Genomic DNA, 23,034 nt, shown 5'->3' with positions numbered 1-23,034 from the left:
TCTTCGCATAATTGACAATGATAGTAGTCTGTGGCTGAAAAATTGATTAATGAAAGCTTGAAGAATCTAATGTGATATACTACTGGCGGCTCACAAGTTTTGCTCATCTCTCTACCGATTGAGTGTGATATCAAATACTCGAGTTGTGGCTGGACATTGGCTTTCAAAGCATGTTAAACATCTGTTTTAATGCTTTACCAATTTTTCCATTATGTTAAAAAAACTCAGAACTCACTGTGTGTAGGTAGCAGCAAGTCGAGTTCTCTCCCCCCTCCAAAGCCTACCCAACTTGTGTGTGATTTTTCTGTTGAAGGAAATTTCATATTTTCGTTGAAACTTCCATACCTTGAGCACAGAAAAGTTTCAACAAGTGATCCAGAATTAGCTGTTAAGAATTCCTGAGTTCTCAATTATTCCATACTGTTAACTGTGCTAACTGGGTGATAGGACTTCATGTTTCCCAAATTAGTCCGACAAGCATAAAACAAACACTAGAAAAACTGTAGCTCCTGTTTGGTTTGGTATTAAGATGCATTACACCATGAAAGATGGTCCGAAGCATATACTAAAGGTCATTCAAACAATAAGACATTTTCCGAATAACATAAAAAAAAATCCTTGATCCCGTCATTCATAGAAATTCACTCTTTTTTTCATCCAGCGAATATGATGTGGGCATGATATTGGACTATGCACAGCACATTGGAGAATTAGGCAACAGGAGAATACTGAAAGTGAAATGAGCCACCAGTAGTACGTCACGTTAGATTTTTCAAGCTTTCTTCGATTAATTTTCAAGCCCTGATTATCCTGAACTTATTGACCGACTCAAGCGTAAGCTGATATCGCTACCATTGCTGTCAAATATGGCAATAAAAGACTTTGGACGTTATTGAAAGTCAAAGCCTTGCCATAACTTGATAAGGCAATTCCACCGTTACGGACGTAACAATCACAGACTTAAAACACTTATAATTTCAATTTGGTTTCATAAAAAGCTACAATTTCTTTTTCTGTTGCATAGTTTGGTGTTATTAATGCTATCAAAAATTTGGGTGCAGATTGCTTTATAACAAAATGTAACAAAAATTAAAAACTGCCTGTTATGGACGTAACTCAGAAAACAGCAAAATGTATACATTGTCATACAATTGCCAATATTCCTGTGAATTATTCATAGATTTCTAAAATTTTCTTTGAAATACTTGTTTTAGAGATTTCAAGCTTTCTAAAACCATAAAGTTTTCATGGATATTGTTTGTAAAATTTATGATAGAAATTTATATATTTGTTACGGACGTAACATGTCTGATATGCTAATTGCACAAAGTAAATAAAAGCTTATGTATACTAATAATTTTTGTTAAGAAAGTGTAATGGTCTAGATTAACACATTGTTTTGACCCTTTAAGTTATACTTTAATAGTTTTTAAAGATTTGGGGAAGTAATGAGCAGCCCTCGTGCATATGCCGCCATGTAAACAAATATAAAATATAAATTGGTGCGTCATAAAAAGTAAAATTATCCAAGGGGAAATTAAGCAAAACAAAAGTGGAATTATTCAGTTAAATTTTTTAACATGGAGGGAGAGGGGGGGGGGCTTCTACAAGGGTGTACTTTAACAGTTTGAGAATTTTTGATGATTTTCTCTATCTCTCAACAAACATATTAACTGCCAAATTTCTTTTAAAGTTAACCTTTGTTTTTGATCGTTTTTTAATAGAATTGGCACGTTTTTGCCAAAGGTGGAAAAAAGTGTTCGAAACTGACTTCGGAAAAATGCATTTTGGCCAACATTTGCCTAAGTAATCTAAATCTTGCTTCAAAACTAAATGTGCTTTGTCTGAGGATCAGATGTAGCTAGTTTAATATTTAGTACTTTTAACTCTAATCTAATTATGCTTTTTAATTTAATTTTTAAAACTATAAAATATTCAACGCATGAATGAAACAGCAATCTAAGTTTTATTTTTTTTTGTAGAGCCTAAAAAGCAATAAAAAGTAACTCAGTAACTTTGGTTTAAACTATTAAACAGGACAAATTTTTGTCTCTAAGTTAGTTTTCAAATAAAAAGTAAAATCAATTTGGGTATGCTTTCAGAATCATAGAAGTTTGAAGAGAAAAACCTATAATTAATATCTGTAATATAAATGTTTTTGAAAAAAAAAAAAAAACTATTTGAAAATTACACACAAAATGCTTCAGATTTCATCTCGTTAAATGATCAAGTAATTTTCACAAAAGATCTACTTGGAAAACTAATTTTTTGTGTCATAGTGCATTGATGATGCAAAGTTTGAGAAATTAAGGAACCCTCTAGAATATTTTTATGCAGGTTATTAAGCGTTAATTGCTAATCTAGAATTATTAACACCAATTGAATTTATTGCATGATTTGGAGGACAAAAAATCTTACATTGAGAGGAACACCTCAGAGCAACAGTAGGATATCTTAGTGTTATTCCTAGGATTAGATGTCTTAATGTTGCTCTGAGGCAACGATGTGTATATTTCAATAATTTTAAAAAATGAAATTAAATATCCACTAATATTTATAAAATTTTGAAAATCACAGTATCAGAAGTTTTGTTATATCATATTACATGTCAACCCTATATTTTCATTGCCCATCGTGTACTTTTTTTCTTTTTAATTGGAAATATACATGTGTTATGGACGTAACGTACTGCTTTTTGTTACGTCCGTAACATAAAATGTTACGTCTGAAACGCCATTTTTTTAAAAACCAAAGAAATTCTAATGTTTTAAACTATGGTAAGCAATTACTCTGATGAAATGCTAAAAGGACAAAAAAGGATTTCTTTTAATTTTGATTTTTTAAGAAGTAACAACAACTTTTGCTAAATTTTTGTTACGGACGTAACATTAAACTTCATTTTTTTTTAAATTTAAATTGCCTAATTTTATTTTGTAAAAAAAATAAAATAAATGCATGTTATTATAGTATTATGTTTATAGTTTAAGCTGTACTGCAATTAATTTTGTTTATTTTTATTTTGCTATTAGAAATAAGCGTTTGAAAATGGGGTATTTTTTTCTGATTGTTTTGAAGACCCGACTATCATACTTCCAACTAGGAAAAAAATTTATTATTTAATTTTTATTAAAAAAGCAATGCAATATTCTGAAAATACACATTTCAAGCTTTACAATGATGTATAATATAGCAAAATAACTGCAATATGAAATTTTGACCTACTGGTTTCACTTTTCATGGAATTGCCCTTGCCATAACTTGAATATTTGATATTGAGTATTTGATGTTGATTGATTTGGTAGGGTAGTGAACTGGACACCACTTGCTGCTATCCCACTCTGATCAGGTCCGTCATTCAAAGGGTCAAGAAGAGGTGGAGGGGGGTCCACCCCCCCCCATGGCTCTGAGAAATAAATCTGTATTTACATTAGGGAGGGCGTGATTTTTGCTGCTTTGCTGTTGCAACTTCCATTGAATTTGCATCCCCTGACCCCCTTACACCCCAACCCGGAAAAATTTGAATTTGACGATCCTGCATGTCCCGAGGAGCCATTTCAGCATAAGAGAGATGTATGTAAGACATTAAAATGGATGTTTAGTAGTTTGTTGTTATAGCTTTTTATCAGCTTAAGAGTTTTTGAAATAATAGAACTAATAATAAATGGTATTTTAAGGCTTTCTGCACAAATTCAAATGATCAACAATGTGCCCCCAAGTTTTTTTCTATACATTTCGGTAACTATAAAGTAATTTTTTATACTATTAAAGATGAAGTAAATTATTTGAAAAATATATACGTCTTTAAAAATTGCTGTTTTTTTTCTTTTCAATTCTCTCTCAACTTAAGGGCTCTTGTGCGGTTTCAATTTTTTAAAAATAATTCTTAAATTATTTTCCCCATTGTTAGGATGCTAATGTGCAAGTTTTCCACGCTATTAGAAGTTGATTAGAAAAAAAAATGTGTTTTTCGACCCACCCTAAGGTACATACTCTGGAATAATTGCTCACGGTATGTTGTGTGCTGGATATTGTTTCTATCTGAAAAGGATTGTGTAGAGTCAAGAAAGTCTGATGTAAATAATGTTGATTCAGACGGATAGGTACCATTTGTAAGAGCAAGAAACCCAACAAGTATGGCGTACCGTCCTATCAGAACTCATGCAAAAGAACAAAATTTGAATTAAAGATGTCAAAATTCGATTAAAGATAAGTGTCTAAGCAATGCTAGTTCATATAATAGAATATTATTATGAATGGGTTAAGATGCTATTGGTGAGATTAGTTTATATTCTTGTACAAGCTATGTTCAGCATTAGATTTTCTTCAATAAACCTGAGTGAGCATACTCCATTACAAAATTGGGAAATATTTTATCTTTTGCAATGTTTAATGGAATTCCCATGCTGTATATGATCTCATTTTGTACACCTTCATTCCTAAATGTACAATAGTACCTACTGTAAATACTGTGTGCTTTCATCTCAAACACACGGCAGGAAGCCTGATTTTGATGGATGGTATTTTGAAATTACAACCATGAACTCTATTTTTAAGATGTATTATTACAATTGTTTTAATAGATAAAGGCCTAGTACTTTTCTTGTGTGAAGTGTGAAAAAAAAAAAAAAAAAAGAGAACTGTGTATCAGAAATATATAAATATTTGAATCTTAAGCTTATTTCAACTAGTAATATTTTGACTGCTTGAAATGTTAAATTTTAAGAATTTAATGTGTAATATTTTTTAGTAGTTGAACAAAAGGATTTTTATTTTTTTATTGTATCAAAAAGTTCATTGCATTTTACTGCAGGCTAAACATTTTTTAAAAAGTCATAACCCTATTGTGCCTTTTACTATTCCTCTTTTGTTGAAAGTTTGAGTTTTCCCTATTAAATCCTGCTCTTTGAAGTTTCTTTGCTATAAATTTCTGGACATTGTATCTTTGGCATTAATGAGAGGTATTCTTTTCAGATTGAAATTAAAACTGAAGATATTTCAGTTGAAGAAACTTCAGACAAATCATCAATTATAAAGTTTTGTCAATGGCTTTCCCAGGTATGCTAAGCAAATAGACAATTGTCTTACCTAGGGTTGCAGAGTCAGAATCGTGGAGGTGAGACTGATTTTGGAATAAAGGAGTCGGGGGATAACTGCTTTAAATTTCAAGAGTCTAAGTCGGTCATTTCGTCGGCAACTCGGCCAGGGCTACTGAGTAAGAATTGGAGTGGTAGAGTAGGAGTCAGATTAATTTTGGGGTGAAGGATTAGAGTCAAAAGCTCTAAAACTCCAGGAATCGGAGTAAGTCATTTTCCCTCCCGCTCTGCAGCCCTGTTTTTACCAGATATATTGACAGGATTTTACTCACATACCTAACAAAATCTAAATATTTTCTCCTTATCCTATATCTACAGATGATCCCTATATCTAGTTAACATTTTTTATTTCTAAACTTTTTACACTGCAAATCATTAGAATCTCTCAGAAATATTATGGGCAAAATGAATATTGTACTATATATGGGCAGAATAAATGTTGTATGTACAATATATAGAATGCAAAATGAACACGTAGTAGAATAGAGCAAGTATCAATCTTAAAATAGAGTTTATCTTGCATTTTAATTTTCAATTGCAATTTTTAACCATGTAAAAAAACTTAACATGGAGAATACTATCAATCTTTCTTAGAAACAATGATAATAATTTGAGCTTTTATGTAGGCTTTGAATTGGAAATGTATTAAAATGGGTCTAAGTCTGTTTTCACATTTAATGGTATTTGGTACTTGATATGATTGTCATAATTTTTGTAGTAACTTTATTGGGCAATGGGATGAAATTAGTGATGTTCCGGATATCCGTATCTGTATCCGCGGACATCTGAGGGAAAATAAAGATCTGTATCCGTGTCCGTTACTTTTTTTACGGATCTTAAACGGATCATTTCTATTCTAAAAGATTTTAAATATTTGAATAAAAGATTCTTAAATTCCATTTAAATAGGTTTTATTCCCTATTTAAATTATAAGGTATTTCAGAAGCCAATTTATACTCCCCCCCTCCCCTGTTGCAAAAAGGAAGGGGAAATAAGTTTTAAAAGTGTGTATCTTTGTGTCTTTTTGTGGCATCGTAGCTTCGTAGCTCCTAAACAGATGAACCGATTTTGATAGTTCATTTTCGTTCAAAAGGTGACTTGATCGAAAGTGTTCTTAGCTTGGCCTCGTTTTTGTGGAACTTTAATTACCGGAGATATTAATTAAAAACCGATTTAACATTTTTCACAGTTATGGTAGTAAAAATTTACCCATACGTTAAAAATATTGACCCTAATTGAAAGAACGAAGTTTTCTGCGTTTGATATTTATTTGAAACTTCCAACTTATATACAGTAGGAGCTATTACCATGTTAAGTAAATTTTAAATGCAATTCTAAGCCTTTATATGCGTGATTAGTAGCGATTTCATAGTCGGAAGATAAGGAGAAAAAGCTCAATGATTTAAAATTTTTACCTGCTGTCAGTTCATATTTGTTAAAAAATGTGTGTTCTGACCCACGAAATTCATCTTAATATGAGGTCGGCTCTCTGGGACATGTTTTGTTTTTTAATTTTTAATTCAATATTAGTTTTTGTTATTGATTTGGGGTTTCTGTTATTAAAAGTGAGACTAATTATCTATTTACCGTTTGTAAAAATGTTCTGGGCTCTGTATTTCGTCGGTCGGAGAAGTTCGGTGGAACGGGTCAGCGCTACATTTATGCTGAAATAAATTGGGAAAAAGTATTTCTAGCCTATCCAGTAGCAGCTTTACACTCTTGCTCCTGTATCCTATATCTACCAAGTAGAGATAATTTTTCACATTCCATCTAAGCATTAATGCAGCGGTGACCCGTTTCTTTTAACTCTCCCTCAATTTTAACGGAGATTTCTTTAAAGAGTAAATCGTAGTCTTGATTATATTTTTGCCGCAGTTGACATTTTTTGAAGAAACTGCAATTATTCTGACGGGAATACCTTCCGTAACAAATTTTACTTTGATAGTTGAATTGGGTAAAAAAAAATTTTGAGATCCATATCCATATCCGCGGATCTTGACACTAATGATCCGGATCTGCGGATCTACATTTTTAACGATCCGGCACATCACTAGATGAAATGTTAACATTGAAAAATATTATTTAAAATATAATGTCATATCATAAGTTTATTTTATGTATAAATAAATGGTCGAGATTTTCAACTCAGACGTTTTTAGTTTCCATTCATGATTAGTGAATAACCTTAAAAATGTCAATGCACTATGGTTTAATAAGATTACAGTTAAAATACCCATCAAACAAGATAAGTATTATTGTGTAAAACTTTCAATGCATGAAAATAGAATACATTGTTTGCACAGTATTCGGCCGAGGCTAAATAGTAATCCATGTATTCTGCGACTAGCCTAAATATTTGTTGCATCACAAAATTAGAGAGATTAAAACAGGCTAATCTTGAGCCAGCCAATTGTTTTAGAAAAGACATTCTGTTAGATGCATGTTCTAAAATGTTCTCTAAGTGAGACTTTCAGAATAAATTCCTATTAAAGGTTACACACCGAGATAGACAAACCTACCAGTTCCATGGACTGTCTTCCAAATGAAAAGTTGGTGTCCGAGGGAGAAGGAAACTAAAACAGCTTCATCCAGATTAACACTCTCAATTGGAATCACACCATTTCTTCAAACTCTAAAATTAGCTCAAAGTTAGATTCAGGGCAAGTCTGATATTTTGTACTGCTTGTCTGTTGGGGATTTGGTCCAAATCACTAGACCATCTGCATATTGACACTTTACCCCAGAGATTAATTTAAACTGAGATGCAAGTTAATCTAGGTATGAAAAGGTTTGTAGGTAGATACTGAACCCGGAGGCAATCAAGTCTTAAATCGATTTAGAAAAGTCATTTCCGTACCTAACCTTACAGATACATTGACAGAGAAAATCACTGAACATTTGGAGCAGGTTATCCTCAGTGCCAAGTTTGTTAAGTTTTAGTAATAGATTATCCACCCAGACAGTGTCATATGCGGATTTCAAATTAATGAAATCCACAGTCGATACATGGCTTTTATCAAAGATATATTTGATAGCCTGACAAAGTGTTACCTGAGTTATTTCATGTCAAGTGACCTAAAAGTCCCCACTCGACCATCTCTGATTTGAATGAAATTTTATAGAGCCATAGAGATGCCTTTGAAACTAACCTATGCAAATTTTCAGCTTCCTAGATCCAAAGCCTGAGTAACTAGGATCTCCGAAAAATATGATCCAAAAAGGTGGATTAGCTTTTTGTGCCAACATTCAAGAAAATGCCAACAGAAAAATATTCTGTTCTGCAAGCAGACTGATATATCAGACAGAACAAGATACTTTTCTTTTTTTATCATATTTAATTTGCAAAATAACTTTTTAAAAGATAATTAAAAACCTATTTCTGACTAATAACAGTTCCCCAAAATCCCTATTAGTCTGCGTTCAGGGCATTCACCATTCTTTTTATTTATTGTAGAGCGAGACTTTCTTGCAAACGACAAAAAGTATTTCAAGCTCATTTTTTTACGCTTATCTGAAAGAACACCATCGTAATAAAAAACCCATTTTTATAGGAAAAAATATGTTTTTCTCTAATGATGCCAATGAAAAGGAGATGCAAAGTGACAAACGTGACCTACAGCGCATCGAAAATAGGCTGTTTTTCTTGTGAATGATTTTCACAGCCACTTTGGTTGCCAATATCTTTTAGAAAATCAATATTTACGCTCTGCAACTATAATCTATTAAAACCATGTATATTGACAATAGAATTTTCAAAATACGAGCTTTTGATTCATTTTTGTTCAGAATTTATGACATTCTAAAATCCAGGAAAAAGTTTATCCACTAACAACCAAACATACTTATACAAACATACTAAACGTACTTTGAGCACCTTAAATTTCAGGCTTCCAGTGTAATAAAATTTTTTGTAAGCTTTGTCTAAATATGGCAATTTGGCACAAAAAGCTGATCTGCCATTTAGGATTACATTTTCTGGAGATCCTAGATCCTCAGGGTTTGGACTAGGGAGCTGAAAACTAGCATAGGTTAGATTCAAAGGCATCTCTATGCCTCTATACAATTTCATCGAAATCGGAGATGGTCGAGTAGGGACGATATGAAAAATTTAGGTCAGTTGATGTGGAATGACTAACCTGTTGATTGGTAGATCTGTATTGCTTGAAACCAGTCTGTTCTTCTGCAAGGCAATTGTTAATTTTATGGTTCCAGTTGAGTTTTTTTTTGTAAGAATTCATTCCCTGATTTTTCCCATTGTGTTAGTTAGAGATGGGTCTGTAGCTTTATTATAAAATCTTCAACAACAGTAACTCTTCTCTGTAGGGAGGAATCATTGTCAGAGTTCCAAACCATGTTAAAAAACTTCGAAAGAGTATTTTTCTCACATTAGCTCAGCTGTTGTAGGAATGCATAATGTATCTTGATAGCATTTTGGACAGAGCAAGCTGGAACCTTGACCCTTCAGCCACGGAAGCGTTTTCAGGGTGCACCGCAAGGAGGCAGTCTACATCTCTTATCTAAAGTATTAACCATTAAATAGTTAGGAAAAAAGTATTTCATTAATTTTTTTAACTTTTTAATAGTACTAATGTACTACTTGCTGTTTTTCATCAGAAAAGCAGTTATTATACTTATCTTCTATCCTTTCAGCTACATCAGCATATGCTGGATACTTGGACGCCGTTTATATTTTCAAGGTGGACAACTACTGCTCTGGTGTTAATTATCTACTTGATAAGAGTTTTTTATTTAAAGGTAAATTTTAATTTCAAGATACAAGTTATAAAAATACAGGGAAAAAAAACCACATTACATTTTACATTATGAAGTATTCCTAGATTATGGTAGATATTTCTTCTATAAAGCTGGTTGTAAGATTCCTAAAGCACAAATCATTGCCAAGATCATTAATAATTAACGTTCATAAATTTTGATTCCATTCTTTTCTGAATTTTTTTTTTCATATTTTTCAGTGTACAGTCTTGGGGAAATTGTCCATTAAACATCTATGAAACTTTATTTCTAGAGATTTGAAAATTTGTGTCTTTTATATCCAGATTCTTATGTATTGTTTCATATTTTTTAGCCAATATTATATTTTGCATTTTCACATTAAAAAAGGAAAAACAAAACCAAAAAAGATGAAACACCATAAATAAATTCCCAATGTAAGCAAGATGGGAGATTATAATCAAATGCTTAAAAATGAGTTTTAGGATATTTTTCTGTTCACACTTGAAGTTCTGTCATTCAGATATTTTTTGGACCATAAACCTTTGGAAAAAAAAAAGATGTGCAGTACCGTTTTTTGAAGGAAACATTTGATTAATGGTGCCAATTGAAACTAAACATTTCATTCAAAAATCATGAGGCATCCCATGTGTTGATTGCCCTGTTGAGAGAGATAGACTCCAACTCAGCGATGCAGTGTTTGCAAATTCCTTAAAGGGGGTACAGTTAACCCTCATTTATCGCGGTTAATTCGTTCCAGACTTCACCGCAATAACTGAATTTCCGCGAAGTAGGATTCTATATTTATAAACCGGTTATTTTCCTAGTTAGAGGGCATAAAACTTACTGACGACAATTAAAATAGGTTTTTATTTTAACATAGTTAGAGCCAACTATGTTAAAAACCTATTATTGCACAAAATATTAGAAAACGAAATATATTATACATTATCGATACCACATTGTTGATTATTGGGAAATAAAGTACACAGACACACACATGCAGTTCTTACACGCTACTACTAACCTATGAAAATAGCTCAACTTGTTCAATAATGAATTAACTTCCAGTTAGTGACCGTATGTACCCCGCTTTCTTTCTCTACATTTATCCTCATCAAAGGTATTACGCATACAGTTTAAAAAGCTAGTACGTCGTTGAACACCATTTACAGATGTATTTATTCCCTAGTAATAATACAGTGATTTATACTTTGCAGTTAGTGTTTAAGGTTAAATTGAGATAAACTTTCTTCCGTGATTTTAAACCTCCACTCCCTCAACTACAGTCCCTCAGAAGAGCTTACCTTACTTAAAAGACATAATTTTTTATTCTCTTGAAAAAAAAGTTTACACGAGAGCATAAAAAAGGCTCATTGCTATAATTGAAAAAAAAGAGAAAAAACCGCATTGTAGTGAAACCTCGATAGTTGAAGCGCGAAGTAGCAAGGAACGACTGTATTCTAGTCTAAAGGCTTGATTTTAAGTTGATTTTATGGGCGTAATAAAAAACAAGAAGTTCCGTCTAGAACTAAACGAGCCTACTTTCCCGTATACCCATACTACTTTCCAGTACCTGATCAATATTCTCAAAAATAGCTAAAATCGCAAATTGTTTCAAACATGTTTTTTTAATATCTTAAGCTGATTTCTAGGAATAAAATATTCCTCACTCATCTATAATAATAATAAAAAAAAAAAAAACGAACAAATAAAATAGCAGCACCTTTTAAACAAAGCAGCTAATACACTTTTTCCACTAAAAAAAATTCTTTCACAGATTTAAAAACGAAAAAATAATAATTAAAATTAATAAGCTTATTAAAATAACAGGGGTCTGTCCAAGATTTTTCACAGGGTCCGTTTTTTGTGAAAAATTAAATAATTTTGTGAAAAATGAATAAATTTTGTGAAAAATAATTAATTTCGCAAAAAAAAAAAAAAAAATTGTCAAAAAATTTTATAATTTAGAGATGGCACAAACTGCATCAATTAAACTTAAAGTTGAGTGTTTTCCTCTTCTATGTCGAGAATATCATTCTGGAGTGTTTTTCTGATATTTGGCGGGGGGGGGGGGGGGGTCATCGCTCTCTCAAGTATCAATATTTATCTACCATTCTACCTTTTGTTAAATTATACTACAAATATTTCTATCCAGTATTTGAAATAATTGTAGCAAAAAAAACATAAATAAATAAAATTCAGAATATGGTTCAGCATTTAACTTTGTAACTCAAGACACTCTTAAAAAGCACAGAATTTCGTTTAAAACGTATAAATTACGTGATTTTAACAAAAATAAAAAGTCATTTTAATTGTTTACCTCTTAACAAAGCGTAATAAACATCCAAAATTCGAAAAATCGGATTCCGATAGCGGATGCAAAGAGATCGCAATTCTCAAAGTGAAGGCATCAAAAGTATAAAAAGGACTTGTAAAAGAAATATTTTTGATAAAATTATTTTAAAATTGCATTTTAGAGTCCTATGATAAACATTTCATTAACATCTGTGGACACAGTTGAAGCAAAAAAAAAAAAAAAATAAAATAAATAAATAAATGAAATAAAATAAACCATCTATTCCGCATTTTAATTTTTGACTCATAACAGAAAATGGAATTTTGCTTTAAAAACTTCAAATGAGAGTTCTAACAGAAATAAAGAGACTTTTCATTTATTTGCATCCTAATAAAGCGAAGTTAGCTCGAAAAAAGAACAAAATATGACTCTTATATCAGATTTAAAGGATTGCATTTTTCAAAATGTAGACATCTAAAGAAAAAAAAACGGTAATTAAAAGAGTTTATTTAAAGTTAATCATCCTTGTTAGCATCAAAAAATCAAAACCCATATAATTTTCTCCCGAAATAACAATTAAACATCGCACTGCACTGTAAAAACGCAAATATTGACAAGCTAGTAAAATGAGAATATTTTCTAATCAAGTCATTATAAAGGTTCAACGCCAGATGCTAAGTGGTGATAATTTTGAAGTTGGTAACCCTATCTGAAGCGATCATATTTTTTCCCCACCCTTACTATGCTTTTGCAGTTCTAAGTTCATTTTGCAGATATATATTATTATTGTTTATTAAATCATGAGTGGGGAGAAAAGTGCTTACCAATGCCTTTTCAGAAAAGTTTACAACAACACCGCTGCTAATTAGCTGTGATAAAACAAACAAACAACCATTATATTTATTTGGCAGTAGCAATTATTTATCGCTTGCAGGAGCATCGCAAGAGTGCCGATTTTTTTTCTTCCAAAATTAGCCGATTTTGTATAAGCTGATCCCTCTAATATGACTTCAAAAAAGGTTCCAAAAATTATCGGTTTAATACACAGAAATATGCATTGTTTTGCTTTCAGATTTGCTCTTTCAATTAACAATTTGTGAAAGATCCGATCTTGTTTATCAGAATTTTGTGAAGGGTCCGTTTTGTTTGATCGGGATTTTGTGAAAGGTCCGTTTTGTTTGATTGGGATTTTGTGAAAGGTCCGTTTTGGTTGATTGGATTTTTGTAAAGGTTCCGTTAACGGACCCAAATATCCTCTGGCCAGACCCCTGAATAAATACACCATATCAACAAAAACAAAAAAATCGTTTCTTTTTCCCCTGTTGCCAAAAATCTTATATATTTAAACGAGCAATTCTTGTGGGTATGTATATATTTCGTATCTCGAAAACCGTTCTAACGATTTGGATGAAATTTTGGATTTAATTGTAAATTAGCATTCTAAGTTGATCTACATCAGTGTTTTTTCTGTAAAAATGCAATTTTTTACAAAAAAAGGTTTTTTTAATACAAAGTCTAATTGAGTTAAGCCTTGAAGTAAACTGTGAATTGACACATCAGGCAGACAATTTGCAACCATAACAGTGAAAATTTGTTTCTTCTCGCTTTAAAGTTTTAAACTTGCTTAGGGTTGGGAGGCTTGGCTGATATTGGCCACTTTGGCTAATTTCAAACACACTTGGCTGAAAACAAATTCAAAAGCATTATGTAAGTCGATGTAAGGCTTTTTTCTTTTTTAAGTGAAACTATTGCTTGACCATCCTACTTTATTTTATTTATTTATTTTCTTTCTACACTTCAAATAGTTTAACATGTTTTTTAAATCACGCATCTAAATTTTATTTCGAAGAAACGTATAACTTGAGACTGTTTATGTTTTGTTAAGACAGTTGTTATCATTTGTTGGAATGGTTTGTGGATCATCAGTTTTGATGGATATCATGCTGTATGTAGCATTTTCTGGCATAAAGTGACCAACTCAGGGGCGCCGACTTGCAAAAATTATTGAGGGGGCTAGATTGCACCGGTGATCCATTCAGATTTTTTGAACCTTGAAAATGCCAATTTACATATTTTCTGGTGTATATGCTTTATACAAACAAACAATATGTGACATGGCGTTTTCAAAGTCAATCTTAGATTTTGTATACAAATTTTCTGGTTCCATTAGATCATGTCACTTGTCTTCAATGTGGGACATTTTTACAGTTCTATTTTGGGGAAAGTTGTGCAGTTCTGTGGCTAGGCATTGATATAAGGTAGAGCTTGACTTGCATGGAAGGGCACTCCCAGTGCGCTTAAATGCAAAAAAATATTGGGAGGGTGGGGGACATACCGCGGGTTTAACCCTGGGTAATTTTCTAAATTGGAGATGGAAAAAGTAAGTTTTACAGTTTTTTAAGCATTTTAGAGTAATGTATTATCAACATTAGAACCCCGAAAACTCTACTCTCGCTAACTCGACACATGTTTTGACTTTAAAACACACACACAAAAAAAAAAAACCCTCATGTACGGTATTTTCGTAAAAAGTTAATTTAATTTATAGTATAATAATTTTGTTTTTAGACTATTACAGAATAGTGAATACACACACACACACACACATATATATATATATATATATATATATATATATATATATATATATATATATATATATATATATATATATATATATATATATATATATATATATATATAAAGATTGAAATTATATTAAAATAAATCTTAAACGATCATTAAAAAAATAAAGCATAAGATTGCTGTCGCACTTTGATTAATAAATGAAATAGCTAATTTAAACTTGCTTTTAATAAGGCTCAGAGTTCATTAAATAAAAATAATATCCCACAGTTAATTTGTTTAATAAAGTTAATATAATATGTAAATAGCAGGTTTTTATAGGGTCTTATACACTAAAAATATTTAAGTATTTGAAAATAACTAATGCAGTACTGTAGTAATACGGTAATAAAATAGTACTACTATTTTGAAATTTTAAATCTAACATTCTGTATGTAGTTAATTCTCTATTTTACTGAGATTTTTAAGATTGCTTTAAATACCAATATTAGAGGTGTCAAATGTCGACCGCCTGACTAGATTACGGAATTTGAAGTCGTCGACGACTGGTCGAATATCCAATTCATCCAAAATATCTCGGTGGTTAAGAACAGCCCAGTTGTTCAATCGCTTCTGCCCCATTGTTAATCGGACAGACTATCCGCAGGTTCGCACACTGGGACAAATTCTAAGTGCTCGCAGCACCGTAACACTATTATTATTCACACCACTCGTTTTCAGTTGACATACTTTTTATCGTAAAAATTATTTGTTGTAACTCATTACTGAATGTATTTTACAAGGTAACTATCCTCAAAGAAGGAAAACAAAAAATACTGGGACAAATTTGCGAGTTTAGAAAGTATTATTAAATAACTAATAATTTTCTTAAAATATTGGGGGGCTCTGCCCCCTCAAAAATTTTTTTAAGGGGGCTCGGGCCCCCTCAGGCCCCATGGAGTCGGTGCTACTGGACCAACTACACTAAAAGTACTTATTCAAAAAGAAAATCTCGATTGGAATAAAATCGCGAAACGCATCATAGTATGAAAGGAAGTAATCCGTTAAAAACCGTTTTCACCACAGCAAAACTGGCTCCAAGGTCACAATATTTTAATTACTGACAAGAAAATTGTATTGTGGAAACAAATGTGACAGATAGTTAAAAGCAAAATGTTGATTTAATTACATTCAGAATCTTCTTTGTTTGGTACTTTAGTGTTATAAGGTCGAGTGCTTAATATTTCGTTAACGTGAAGCTTTTCAAGCATATTTGGAAAAGTATTGAACCTTAGAAAAACACGAGCTGACAAAAAATAATTCTTTTAAAACCGAGCGAGTCTTGGTCGTCCAGGTACTAATTTTTTAAATGAATTAATGCAGTTACCAAAATAAATAAAAACAATAAAATGTCAACTTAAATAATTTTCATAATCAAAAAAAAAAAAAAAAAAATTGTCTGCGCATGTCTTTATGTAGAAACATAAATAACTTCGAATTTATTCTCCGAAAACTGGGTACCTAAATTAAAAATTTAGCATTAAAATAAAAACAAGTCATATCAACAATAAGTATTTCATAGTTGACCATAGCTTCGGAGTCGGAGTCAATCTCATTTTGAGATAAAGGAGTCGGAGTCGAATATCCAAGAGTCAGTTATTTGTCCTCCGTGTATAAATTTTTGCCAAAGCTACGAAGTCAGAGTCGAAGTCAGGGAGTTGGAGTCAGGTGCCCCTAAATTCTCGGAGTCTGGAGTTTGGCGTCAAGAGCTATTTCCAACAAAATTTGTTTGAAGTAAATCCGCCTTCAAGTACGGAATCTACATTGACTTTCAGTTTCCCCGTAGGCGCTAATGTTAAGTTTTTTTTTGAACTGTTCAAAATTGAATAAAAAATAGTTCAAATCAAAACGTGAAATATGGGAATGAGGTGTCCTCGCTGAGATCTTTCGAACAAAAAAAAGTTTTTTTGAATCGGACTGTTCATTTAAAAGTTATTGGGGGGGGGGGGGGGGGGCAGACCGACAGACATTTTCCCCCATCTCAATACCCTACTTTCCAATTTTTAATTTTTCGATATTTATTTAATTATTTTATTTATTTTTGACTTTTTTTTTGTCTTTCGCAATATTTTTAAGATGCATTAAACCTTCTTTCATGCTTTTTTCTTCTTTTTCTGACTTTTACTGGGAAAGTAGGCTAAAAAAACTGTAGCTGAATTTACTATCCATTTCTATCAGTTTTTTATTCATACTTTAAAAGTATAAAAATGCACAATAGTTGAAAAAAAATTCAAAATATATAGTTGGTTGAGGCTGGCAGGGTGGGGACTCTAAAAAAAAGGGAATCCCCTGATTGATGTGATTCCAATTCTCCAGGTGATCTGAAATATAAATTTAAGGTTAATTCTTGCTAAACAAGGATGTAGAATTGTCTGGACGTAGCCGACTTGAAAATATTTTTTTTTCCACAAAAAGGCGGCTTTTTGAAAAAAAAAGTTCATTTTTTGGCTCCTTTTTTAAACTTTGGTATTTTTTTTTAAAATAATAAACATAAAAAATTACAAAAACCCTATGTGGAGACAATTTTGATAGTACTAAGAAAGTCTACCAAATTTTAAGTAAATCAGTGCGTTAGAACTTGAGATATCTTGTTAACCATATTAAAAAAAACTAGTTTCGAGAAAAATGCGTTTAAAGTTTGCAGTCTCATTTCAGCAAAAGAGTTTATTTTAATAAAATTAACTGTATCTCCATAAATAATTTGAATTTCCATAAATCCTCTTAAAACTTATTCTTAAAGGTCTAAAGTTTGGGAACATGCAGGGGGAAAAAATTTAGTTTTTTGAGTGTCTAGGCCAGAATACCACCTTAAGTACCTATAACAACACCAATGTAAATATGGGTCCTTTGTCAGGTTTACATAAATATGTCAATTTTTCAGGCAAAAAACTCATTAAAAATATTTTTGTAAAATGATTGGCATTGCGGAAAATTTTCTTTTTTGCTTTATGTTTAATACAATCTTTTCAAAATTGCTTGAAAAAATTAGTTTTCTGCTTAAAATTCCTCAATTTGAAAAGTTAATGTTTCAAAAAATATTAAATTTGCTTCAATATGTTTTTTTTTTCTCTTTTCTTTATTTATTTTTTCTTTTTTGTGAATTAGTTTTTGATATGATGGATTTATGAATTTTTATGTGGCAATAATCTTTTCAACATTTAACTCTTTTGAAGAAATCCCACTTGAAAGCCCATGTTAAATTTTTCATTATGCATTGAAGTAGATGTCTCCTTATCAAAATAATAGAATCATTATTAATTCAAGAAATATTGAAGTATTGATCATAATCATAAAACTGATTTTGTATTTTATGCAAAAGAATTATTAAATGTAAAATAATTACATGTGCATAAACTGCCTATTGGGGAGGGGGGAATATGAAAGACATACGTATTTTTCTTATTGAATAATATTCTTTTTTGAATATTAAATTGACTGAAGATCTCCGAGCAGTTATTTTGTCATATGTATCGTTCATAACAAGGTTTTATTTGGCAATGCTTTTACATTATATGTGTGTACTATTGTTAGAAGTTTTTGATGTCGTAAAACCATATGATTAAGTTTTTTCATTATTTTAGAAATAAAATCTCTATTAAAAACATTCTTTTTCCTCACATTTGTTTTTGTAATAAATGACTTATATTTTGAATCAAGTTTAATAACGTATTATTTTGTATGTTTTAGGGGTGGTTCATTATAACATATGCCTTGGGTATTTATCATCTTAGTTTATTCATTGCATTCCTTTCTCCCAAAATTGATCCTGCTCATGAAGGTTATGGTAATTATTTAATTTTTATATTTATTGTAGTCAATTTTTCTGGTCTAATTTTCTATTTTAATGTGGACTTATGCTTAGTCAAGTCTGCTTAGAAGTTCATGTAAAGTGAACATTATGCATGTTATTAAAGTTTCACAACTACATTGGGGTAACTTAAATAAAAACATGTTAAAAACGGTAACCTAGACTTTTCAATCTAGGCCTAGAATACTTACTGTAAGTTTTATTATGATGCCTTCATTAAAATTCCTGAGGCTCTCAACTGTTTTCTTTTCCACATAATAATCCCTTTTCCAAATTTGAGGTTTTTAAAAATCCATTTTTCAATACCTGGTCCTCCCCCCCCCCTCCCTCCCGCTTTTTTTGAAACATTCAATTTTATTTTGAATTTTCCCTGAAATCTCTTTTATTCATTTACATTTTTTTTTTGCTAAAAACATTGTGTTGTTCACACCTTTGCCACAATAAATTGTAAGTTTTGATTCAAATAGGGCACCACAGCTTAGTTGAAAGCAATAAGTTCGTTCAACATCGTTTCTTGTTCTAGGCAAAAGTATTTTCATAAAATTTTTTTTTAAAGCGAATTAATCTGTGAAAATTTGCCAATTATAGATAATCATCAAAGCGGCTGATTACTGCCTGTTAATCAGGATATTCCTAGTTTTTTCCTTTTAAAGTTTAGCTAAAATCCTTTTTATTTTTTGGCATGAAGGTCCCTTTCCCCCCTAAGAACATTATCTGCTAGGACTAAGAACCCTGAAATTGTTAATACAGTCAAACCTGGTTAAGACAAACCTATAGAGACCTTTAAATTTAATTTGTCTTAACCGGGGATTGCCTTATCCGAAAAACAGTATGTATCGCATGAAATAGTTTTGGCATTTTAAAAGCATTAGTTGAACTATAAAATTGATTAAGTCAATTGTTTTAGCATTTCATATGTAAGAATTTAATAAATACCTTTGTACTTGAAAAGTAAAATAAGATATAACAACATTATGTCATACAAAATTTGCAGATTACTGTAAATTTTTTGTAATATGCAAATTTTATGCAAATAAAATGTTGTTATCTCGTATTTTAAATTCACTTGATTCAGTCAAACAAAGCAAATATATAGGAAAATTTTACTTGATAGTAAAATAAACTGAATATATCCTAAAATTCTCTGAAAGGTCGAGCATTAAAGGTTACTCTAAGTATAGAGTAGCAAGAGTTCTCAGACTGTTTTGATACGTGATGAAATACGAGGTCTGATCGAAAAGTTGCAGGACTTTTGAAATTGCGCGGGAACAGAGAGTGCTTGAGACTTCCGGTTGGCAGCATTGTTTAGAGTAAGTCTTCCCGAGCACAGCTGTTGTTTCATAATATTGATAACCTTCTCCAAACGGAAGTTAAGCTGTTTTACTGAAGCCACTTCTTTGTTTCTAGCTTTTTCGTAATGGACAGGAAAGTAGAGCAGCACGTTTGCGTCAAATTTTGCGTGAAATTGGGCAAATCATTCGTGAAAACTTTCCAAATGCTTCAGGACGCTTTCGGTGATGAAGTGATGAGTCGTTCACGGTGTCATGAGTGGTTCAAACGGTTCAAGGATGGCAGAACTTCAACGACAGATGACCCTCGTTCAGGAAGGCCTTCAACTTCAACTGACAATGCTCAAGTGGCCAAAGTGAATGCCCTAGTGCGTTCCAATCAACGTTTAACAATTCGAGAGATGGCAGAGGAGTGCCACATTTCATTTGGGTCATGTCAAGAGATCCTGACCGAAAAATTGGAGATGAGAAGGGTTGCAGCCAAATTTGTTCCACGTCTGATGACAGAGGATCAAAAAGTGCACCGCCTGGAGATTTGTCAGGAGCTCTTGCAAATGGCCAGTTCCGACGAAAACTTCTTGAAAACCATCATCACAGGTGACGAGAGTTGGGTTTATGGCTACGACATGGAAACGAAGGTGCAGTCATCCCAGTGGAAGTCAAAAGGCTCACCAAGACCCAAAAAAGCTCGTCAGGTGAGATCAAATGTCAAAGTGATGATCACTGTTTTCTTTGATTCGACAGGTGTGATCCATCATGAATTCCTCGCACAAGGTGAAACAGTCAACAGATTTCGCTACCTTGACACCCTGAGAACTTTGCATCAAAAAATTAGGCAGAAGAGGCCTGAATTGTGGGCGACAGGCAAGTGGTTTCTCCACCATGACAACGCGCCCTGTCACACCGCCCTCCTCATCCGCGATTTTTTGGCCAAAAACAACATGACAACCCTTCCCTAGCCCCCCTATTCACCTGATCTGGCCCCCTGTGACTTCTGGCTGTTCCCCAAGCTGAAGTACCTGATGAAAGGACAGCGATTTCAGACGATAGAAGAGATTAAAGAAAAAACGCGGGAGCAGCTCAACAGCATCCCCGAAGAACAGTTTTCCAGGTGCATGGGACAGTGGAAACACCGGTGGGAGAAGTGTTTTCCCTCCAGAGGAGAGTACTTTGAAGGTGATAAGTTAGAATAATTGTTAAAAAATTTTAATAAAGAATTATTGAGAAAGTTCTGGAACTTTTTGATCAGACCTCGTATAGTCTTTCCTGTAACATATGAACATAAGAGCTGTAGAGTAAGAAAGAAACAACGTCAGAAAAGCAAATTCGCAAATTACTGCAGACACATGTGTCCGCGTTTCAGGGAACGCCGTTTTCAATGCAAAAAGTAATGAGCTTATGGATGAAACGACATCCGACAAAAGCCAAGAGAAGATAAGCATACAGCTTAAAAGATAAAAATAGCGGATTAGGCAAACACCAATGAGAAAACTATAAACCAGTAAGGAACCAATAGGAATGTAAACAGAAGCCAGGAGCTTTCCCTGAGATACAATAAGGCCAAAAGAAAGAATTCAATGGGATAAAGATTAAGCCAAAGCTTAAACAAAAAGAAAATGCCAATAACCGTGAACTGCAAGAAAGGGAAAGCAGAATGATTGCAAAAAACGTCAAGAAATGAAATAAACCAAAATCAAAAATTTTTTGGAAAAGGAAAAAATAAAGAGAAATAGAAGAAAAGGGGAGGGGGAATGTCAACCAAGACAAGAAAAATTAAAATAAACAAAGCAAGTTAGATAAAAATGAATGGAAAAAATGGATGGGGAAAGGAGAGCGTTAAAGATATGGGAGCCAGACATTGGCAAAATAAGGAACTGCTTTAAGATCATTAACTAAGTTAGAACTGTTCCTTAAAATATGGAAAGATTCCCAAAAGTCAAGATCTGATGAGTTGGGGCATTTTTGGATTATCTGATAAGAGTTAAAATAAAAAAAATATTTTGTTCTTCATCGGAACTTCTTAAAGTGGAACTTAATTATCATAAAGCTGTGGCAATTGATAGAAACTATCCACCAACTTTGATTGATTCCGTTTATAAAAAACTTTTAAATAAATCCCAAACTTATGTTCTTAACCGAACCTTCAGCAGAAAGAATTTGGTTGTTTTGCCATTCTTTCTATCTATAAACTATCAGGTTACTAAGATTCTGAAAAGGTTCCAATTCCAGGTGGTGTTCTCTCCTATTAATAAACTTTCATTCTCTTCTCTTAAAGAGCTTATTTGACCTCTTAATTTTGTGAAATTTATAAAATTAATTGTAATTGTAAACTTCCCTATATTGGACAAACTTGGCATGCTTTAAAACTTCACTTGAAAGAGCATCTAAATTACGTGAAAAAACAACAATTAAATAAGTCTAGTATTGCTCAACATTGTTGGAATTCGAATCACTCTTTTGATTTTAACTCTTCTCAGATAATCTAAAAGTGCCCCAATTTGTCAGTTCTTGACTTTTGGGAATCTCCATATTTTGAGAAACAGTTCTAACTTGATGATCTTAAAGCAGTTCCGTATTTTTCCGTTGTCTGGCTCCCATATCTTTAACGCTGTCCTTTCCCCATCCATTATTTCCATTCATTTTTATCTATCTTGCTTTGTTTATTTTTAACTTTTTTGTCTTGGTTGACATTTCCCCCCTTTCCTTCTATTTATTTTTTTCTTTTCCAAAAAAAATTTTGTTTTTGGTTCATTTCATTTCTTGGTGTTCCCCCCCTCCCCCTTCCATTCTGCTTTTCCTTTCTTGCAGTTCACAGTTACTGACATTTTCTTTTTGTTTAAGCTTTGGCTTAATCTTTGTCCAATTGAATTCTTTCTTTCAGTCTTACTGTACCTCAGAGAGAGCTCCTGGCCTCTGTTTGCATTCATATTGGTTCCTTACTGGTTTATAATAATTTTCATTGATGTGTGGCTAATCCGCTATTTTTATCTTTTAAGCTGTATGCTTATCTGCTCTTGGTTTTTGTCGGATGTCTTTTCATCCATAAGCTCATTACTTTTTGCAGTGAAAAAGGCATTCCCTGTAACGCTGAAACATGTGTCTGCAGTAATTTGCGAACTTGTGCTTTTCTGACGTTTATTTCTTACTCTACTGTTCAGCATCAAGGTATTTATCTTATAAGAGCTGTAG

General features: G+C 32.3%; 2 protein-coding genes across 2 annotated transcripts in view; one reads left to right on the top strand and one right to left on the bottom strand.

Annotated features, from left to right (window-relative positions):
• The window catches only part of LOC129229992 (glutamate receptor ionotropic, kainate 2-like), a 155,987-nt gene that overhangs the window by 22,648 nt on the left and 110,305 nt on the right, over positions 1 to 23,034 (bottom strand). The window lies entirely within an intron of this gene.
• LOC129230009 (protein RER1-like) overlaps positions 1 to 23,034 on the top strand; it is a 28,364-nt gene that overhangs the window by 1,556 nt on the left and 3,774 nt on the right. The window contains exons 2-4 of the mRNA XM_054864398.1: positions 4,972 to 5,055; positions 9,744 to 9,848; positions 18,436 to 18,532. Coding sequence (XP_054720373.1) covers positions 4,972 to 5,055; positions 9,744 to 9,848; positions 18,436 to 18,532 — 286 coding nt within the window. The remainder of the gene's footprint in view (positions 1 to 4,971; positions 5,056 to 9,743; positions 9,849 to 18,435; positions 18,533 to 23,034) is intronic.

The sequence above is a fragment of the Uloborus diversus genome, chromosome 1 (genome assembly GCF_026930045.1).
Source record: "Uloborus diversus isolate 005 chromosome 1, Udiv.v.3.1, whole genome shotgun sequence".
NCBI lineage: Eukaryota > Metazoa > Arthropoda > Arachnida > Araneae > Uloboridae > Uloborus > Uloborus diversus.
The sequence above is the reverse complement of the archived record's forward strand: the minus strand, read 5'-3'. Positions and strand labels throughout refer to the sequence as shown.